This window comes from Colias philodice, chromosome 1, assembly GCF_061535455.1.
Source record: "Colias philodice isolate Cphi_HAF_F1 chromosome 1, ilColPhil1 Martin Lab GWU primary, whole genome shotgun sequence".
In the NCBI taxonomy this organism is placed as follows: domain Eukaryota; kingdom Metazoa; phylum Arthropoda; class Insecta; order Lepidoptera; family Pieridae; genus Colias; species Colias philodice.
Genome location: NC_143086.1, coordinates 497841 through 504600, shown reverse-complemented (window position 1 = coordinate 504600; position 6760 = coordinate 497841). Strand labels below are relative to the sequence as shown.

Genomic DNA, 6760 nt, shown 5'->3' with positions numbered 1-6760 from the left:
ATAAGCCGCCTGAAGCTTTCGCCGTACTGAACAACGAGTGTTCCGAATTATAGCAAAAATACGCGAAAAATTAAGTGCGCGTTTAAACTATCCAGTGAAATATTTGTAAAAATTTTGGGGATTACGTGCGTCCCGGACCCTGGCAACCCGTCACCCCGAATCGATATCCTAGTTTCGGCCCGGACACACGCACTCGTCGTCTTCGCATCACGAGAGCAACAGTTTTCGAGTCCCTCAGTTCAGAGAGTCGCTAAAATGGCTGCCAAAAAAAATCTGTTTGAGAATCTGCACGAATTCAACGAGGAGGAGATCCGCGACATCCGGATGCTGTTCGCACTGGACCCGCCGGACTCCAAGAAGCGGCCGCCGCCGCTGGTGGATTCGCTCGCCGACAACGAGGCGGTCATCCTGCAGAAGGTGCTCATCAGCATGAACGAGACGCGCATCCGGGTGAGGGTGCACGAGCAGAAGCGCGTCGTGTACCTCGTGTGCTCGCGCTGCGGCAAGCCCTTCAAGCGTGGCGTGCGGGCCTGGGCCTAAGCCCCCGTGTAGAGCTCGTTTCTCTCAGTTGTCGCTTTACAAAGTTTATATTGCACACGTTTTCCATTTAGATTCTATAGTTGTTAATTTGTTTTATTAGAATGTACTCTGAAAAAGAGGTCGAGTAGTGTAGAAAATAAAAAATTGGTGAAAATATTTGTGAGGTTTTATTTCTTTGTTAAAGTGTTCCCCTTTCCGAGAAACTAATACACAATACCTCTTAATACGCAAGTAGGTATGCAATACAAATAGAAGAGCAAGCAAAGCTCGATATGTGTGATTAAATATCATTATATTGAGTAGAAATATTGTGCTCGATAAGCTCTAAATACTGTTGCCATTTATCAGTTCATGTAGAATCTCTCTTTAAATAAAGTATTGGCGACAATAATATAATATTAATGCGCCATTTAATTTGAGGCTTGTGTATTTATTGAGCAAATTTGGCTTGCCTTTAACCGCGGCTTGTTTGCGGTCGCACACAGCCTGAAGCCACCTGTTGCTTTGTCAAATCTACGAATTTACTGCCAGTTTATCTCCAATGTTGTATTATGTAAGCCAAATACTGAATGATGTTGGATGCAAATTGATTAATTAACATTTTGCCTTTGAAACGATCAATAAAATAGCAATCAAATCTAGTTTTATCGTTTACTGCTTGGGCTGATAATATGGTAGCATTCTTATGGATCGACTGTTTGGCTCGCCTGGTCTTCTATACTTATGTATCAGTTTTTAGAATCGAAAAAATATCAAGGACTTATTTCTGAGAATCTTCAAAATTGTCAGTTTCATTAAGTAGGACTGTACGGGATAGATATCTCATATTCATTTAGGAATAAGGATAGGGACCATTTGATAAGAAGGAAGGCAGTGCTTATATTGGTATTTTAGTTGTTGATAATGCCATCATGTATATTTTGGGGTAATAAAAACACAGCATTTTTAACATTCATTTAATTGGTAATCTTAACTACGTTTACATCAATTAAGTACGCTAGGACACTCGATGTTATGAGTTGTTTGTGTTTGGAACAAGGGCTTCTAGACAAATTGCATAAACGATGAAACCAAAAGGTCTAACAAGGATTGTTTTCATCATCTTCATAACGTCTACATGAGATCTACCGAAAAGTTATACGAATGTAGGTACACTAAACTTCCATCCAGCTTAAATTGGAAAAATTGTTCAAAACTAAATTCAAACTAGATTTAGGAGAATATTCAGACATAAAAATATTCGATTTGCCATTTGTCTATTCCCCAAGAACTTTATTTCCGTACCTATTTTACAAACATCAAAAAGTATCATAATCGTATACATTTTAATCAAAATTGCGCAACAGTTGTTTTTCGCACGTAACATAACTTCAGTACCTACACTAGAATGTCCGACTAAAGGATAGAATTAAAAATTGAATGGTGTATGCGAGATGAGGCGCACACGGCCATCTCGATCATAATTCTATCCTTCAATGACACAGGTTATATCTAACATTAATTTATTGTAATTAAATGCTTATTACTACTAGTGATTGAGCACAAATAATTAAAATTAGTAAGTAAAATTATAAAGTGCACTCGTGGTGACCGCAGGAGATTAATTTAGGAAATGTATATAGAAGAGATAGGATTGCAGACAATGTTTAACACCTATCCTCGATGATTAACCTAGATGCTGCAGGCTAACATACGCGACACCAAATAACAAACCAAAACTAATTTTGCCGATAGGTATCGATATATATTTCGATAGAGAAGGACTGTTTCTCGTCAACGAGACAAAGCGAAGTTTAAAATCGATTTAGTTAATTCTATTATTCTCATTTATGCTGTTGAAAAGCGACTGAAAAACATACAATCATGAAATAGTTAAGTATTGAAATTCAAATTAAAATGTGTTGTCTTCACATTCAGAAGAAGTAATTTACTAGAACTCTAGATATCATTTTATAGTATTCTTGTCTAGCAGTATTTGCCGCCGCGTTAAGGCCGCTAGAGAAAAAGACATAAACGATCCAAACGCGACAAAACGAGCTGAGAAAATGTTGTAGCGCGTATGCTTGGCCCGCTAACATAATATGAGATATAATTGACTATCGGATACAAACACATATTGTTACAACTAATCTTACCAATTAATACAACACGGTTAGGCCGCGTACACAAATACCTACGTACATAAATATCATATTTAATACACTAAAAGCAAATAGGACAATATTATAAAGACGAACAATGACAACAACATTAAATTTTAATATACTTATTCAAAATTATCTTAATAACTAAAAACAATTGTTTTATATATATACTGAATAATGCTTATGCGAATATTTATTAGGCTTGTCGCAACTATTGTCTTTTAAATTGCTCTGAGATTTGTACTGCCCTAAAACCAAACTAGATAGTACTCTAACATTGATTTAAAATTTCAAGTCTAATGTTATAGGCCAAGTGCATCTAACGGTATATTAAATTATATAAATTTAGGATCAAGTTTCGAAAGTGTAGAAAAGTGGAGATCGCTAACTCGTCAACTTCATCAGAAATAATTTGAAACGTGTTAAATCCAATTACTAAATTTCCCTCCCTAAAGGCTGTGTATTTTTATTATTTATACAATAAATGTTTTAAAATTCACAAATACCATATTTAACTAGACAACGGGTCGGTTCAGTGACGACTGAACCGGCCACCTATTATGAACCGTGCACTAAAGTCAGAACATTGCCCCCTTTTTTTTCTTTTATTTAAGTGGGGAAATCTTGCATAGATACCCACGGCCCTCGGGGAAGGAGTCGTGGGTCATGTCGGATTCTTACCGACTAAAACCCCACTGTTCCATCTAGCCACTAATGATGGGGCCGCGGGTATCGGTTCTTCCGCGGCCCCCTCGGCAGCAGCCGGCCATCAGGCCAAGTGCAAACACAGAATAGCGAAGGTGGTTCGCCTGTTCTATCCTCCAGTTGGCGGCACGAGCGGAACTCGTCTCACGCCGCCACACCGCACCGGACGGATTACATTCCCCGTTACACCGCCCGGCGACCTTCATCAAGGAGGCACGTTACGACGGCGCCCAATAATGCGGCGCCGGATCGGATTCGCGTGAGGTTTCCCTCTCGCACCCGATCTGCCTCCTATCTTGCGATCACCGCGCGCGGATCCGCGCCACTCGCCATTGGGCGAACCGACGCGATGACCGCGATCAAGCGAGCGCTCGCCCGCGCGGGGCTCACGGCGACTGAGCTGCCGGCTCTCCGCGCGGGCACGCCAGTCGGAAGCCACGATGGGCTCCCAGCTTTGCGCCCACTTGAAAGTTAGAACATATCCTTTATAGACGTCATGTAGTTTATTATAGATTTGTGAATATTAACGACTTTAGTATCTGACGATGGTCTTTTATAAAAACTTAAAGATGCATTGAAAATTGGAACCTGGCGTAAATAATAAAAATTGTCGTCGAAGCACACGGTGAATTACCATAACTCTAATATTATTATCTGTTTTAACTTAATCGCAAGCCACTCAAGACTCAAGACACTACGCCACCCTATGAGGTAATACATTAAAACATAATTTGAGTCAAATTTATAGAAAAAAACTATCAAATTGAAAATAAGATGAAATAATTATTTTTTTTATTGCCCGACCCTACATTGTACTCGTCGGGGAATACACTCTAATGTCCAGTCCCCTGCGACTCGTCTTTATTTAACGCCTAATTAATTATAAATTAGTAAAATGAAACTGCTTTGCAGCCCTCTATCGGAGACTACTTTTTATCACTCCGTGCTTTCTACCTGTACCTATATCTATTACTTACCAGCACGGTACCATGATGTTAAGCAATATTATTCCCAGCGTGGAAAAGTGACAGGGCTATATAGGTCTTCTAGCGCCGTCCCTTTCCCACACTGGATATAATACTGCTATAAGACATCATGGTAACACCCCTTTTTAGATACCGAGATGTTTTTGCGTGGACACCTATTACCTAAAAAACGATTCTTAAGTCTAAGCCTTATTAACTACTAAATTACACAACATACTCATCTCGAAAAAATAAATAGAATAATTTAGATAGTAACGTTACATTTCCAATTATACATGATTTAATTTTATTTTTAAAAAATATTTCTCGTTTATAGATACCGTTAGCAAATTCGTTTGGCCTGTATGGGTGTAGCTCGTTCAATTGACATTATACCCTCAGATTTTAAAAAATACAATTTTATTATTATTAACTAACAATAAATTTCCAGCTGCTCCATACCTTTTTGTTCACTACAAGCGTTACAGCACTGTGTTGACAAAAAATAGAATTTGGATAAAGGCCAAAAAGTATTTATTTTTAACGCAAGTTCAGGTGTAAAGGAAACAACAAGTATTTGTACAATGGGTGTCTTTTTTACAAAAAATACTTCTTTAAAAATTTACAGGTTATTTTTAGTGATGTAAAAACCTAAAATCGTATATGTAGTTACTTTCTACGTTAAAAAAATTGGTCATTATATACATATAAAAATAAAAAAATGTGTGCGTGTACTATAGTGTACACACGTAAGAAGTGAAACTTCTTTATGACCTTATTTTTCAAAAAATAATTTACTATATGCAACTTTACAGAAATACGACGAATCACGCGTGGTAGGGATAAGATAACGGAAAAATGTCACGCGTAACGAAAAAAAGTTACACAAAATTTTTTTCCAACCCCGATAAAGAAGTTTCACTTCAAAAATTTAAATATACACTCAAATATCAACAAACCTTACAACTACACATCAATTCGGAACAGTCAACACCAAAAGCATGACTACAGCACAAAATGGACGACTTCACAGACGGAGACGGGGGATCTAATTATAGTAAGAATATCTAGAAAAAACATTCAGAGCTAAAATCTTTGTCACTACAAAACATTTGAGTGACAAAGATTTGTTTTGGAAGCTCTAAATCGTTAAGTCATACATTTATTGTTTTTTCTTTTTTACAGTGTAATTAGCTTAAATCACAATTTTAATGTCTTTTTATATTGCAATTACAGTCACTTTAATTTATATTTTCAATGTCTTTAGTCACTTTCAAATATTTCATATTTCAAAATATTCAGTTTCAGTTTCGTAAATTTTCACTTCTTTTTTAGTCCATATTGTCATTTTAGTTTTCTTATGAATTTGTCCAACATCTTGTATTTTTTGTTTGTTTGTCCGTGTCTAGTCCAAGTATCCTTATTTGTTTGTTTGTTTGTCCATATCTAGTACTCGTAGTACCTCATGGTGTCGACGTTAGGGAACGCCATTGCCGGGTGAAGGGCCGGGCACAGGAAGTATCTGAATATCAGTGCAGTGATCCGGTTGAACTTGAGGCCCTTCCCCGACGGCCGGGGTCATTCACCCCGCTGGGGGGGGAACATACTTAAGGGCAGACCTTTTTTCGGCTGGGATAGTATAACCCCATCCTGAGTTATAACCGTATCTTTCTTTATCGGTTCTTGTATCGGAAAGTCTTTAGATGTCCCCGGTATTGGTGATTCTGGCTCCTCCTTTTTTGGTTTCTCCTTCTTGTCTTTTTTCTCTTTGTCTTCTTTTTCCTTTTTCTCTTTTTTGTCCTTTTTGCTCTTCTTGTCTTTCTTGTCGTCCTTGTCGTCTTTGTCCCCGTTGAGTTCCGGGTTTTTGACAGGTTGTGTGGTTATAACTAGGTTTCCCTGTGTGCCTAAAGTAGCGGGCATTTCTAGTTTGGTTCGAGCTCCAGCGTAAGTCGCTTCTCTGGGAGTCGGGGCCTTCAGGTAGTTGCGAATGGCCTCGATCTTGGAATGAATCCTGAACTGTAAGCGGGATTCGAGGGAATAACCCGATTTTTTCCTGTAATAAAATATTGGGTTGGTTAGGTTGTATTGTTATGAAAACCATATTTAGAAACGGTTCCATATTTGATAAGGATATTTAAATTTAAAAGGAATATCATAATTGTATGAAGTTGTTAAACAAGGAAACAATTTGATTACCTTTAATAATGAAATTACTTGCTTCTTTTTCTTTTGATTAACATGTTATAGCGCAAATTTCGATAAGCATGGTAATCAAGCAAACCAAATACAAATATTTTAACATCTCGAATTGCATTTGCAAACGTGTTATTCATAAATAATTATCTTAAATGCATTCGAATTATTTTAAGTGGTCTATAAGATTTTATATCTTGTAAACTGCCAGAT

General features: G+C 37.6%; 1 protein-coding gene across 2 annotated transcripts in view; it reads right to left on the bottom strand.

The window, feature by feature from the left end:
• Window positions 1-5572: 5572 nt before the first annotated feature.
• LOC149490942 (tetratricopeptide repeat protein 39B-like) overlaps window positions 5573-6760 on the bottom strand; it is a 49522-nt gene continuing 48334 nt past the window's right edge. For both annotated transcript variants that reach the window (XM_089714981.1, XM_089714916.1), the window contains exon 14: window positions 5573-6407. In XM_089714981.1, the coding sequence (XP_089571107.1) occupies window positions 5933-6407 (475 nt within the window). In that variant the 3' untranslated portion in view covers window positions 5573-5932. The remainder of the gene's footprint in view (window positions 6408-6760) is intronic.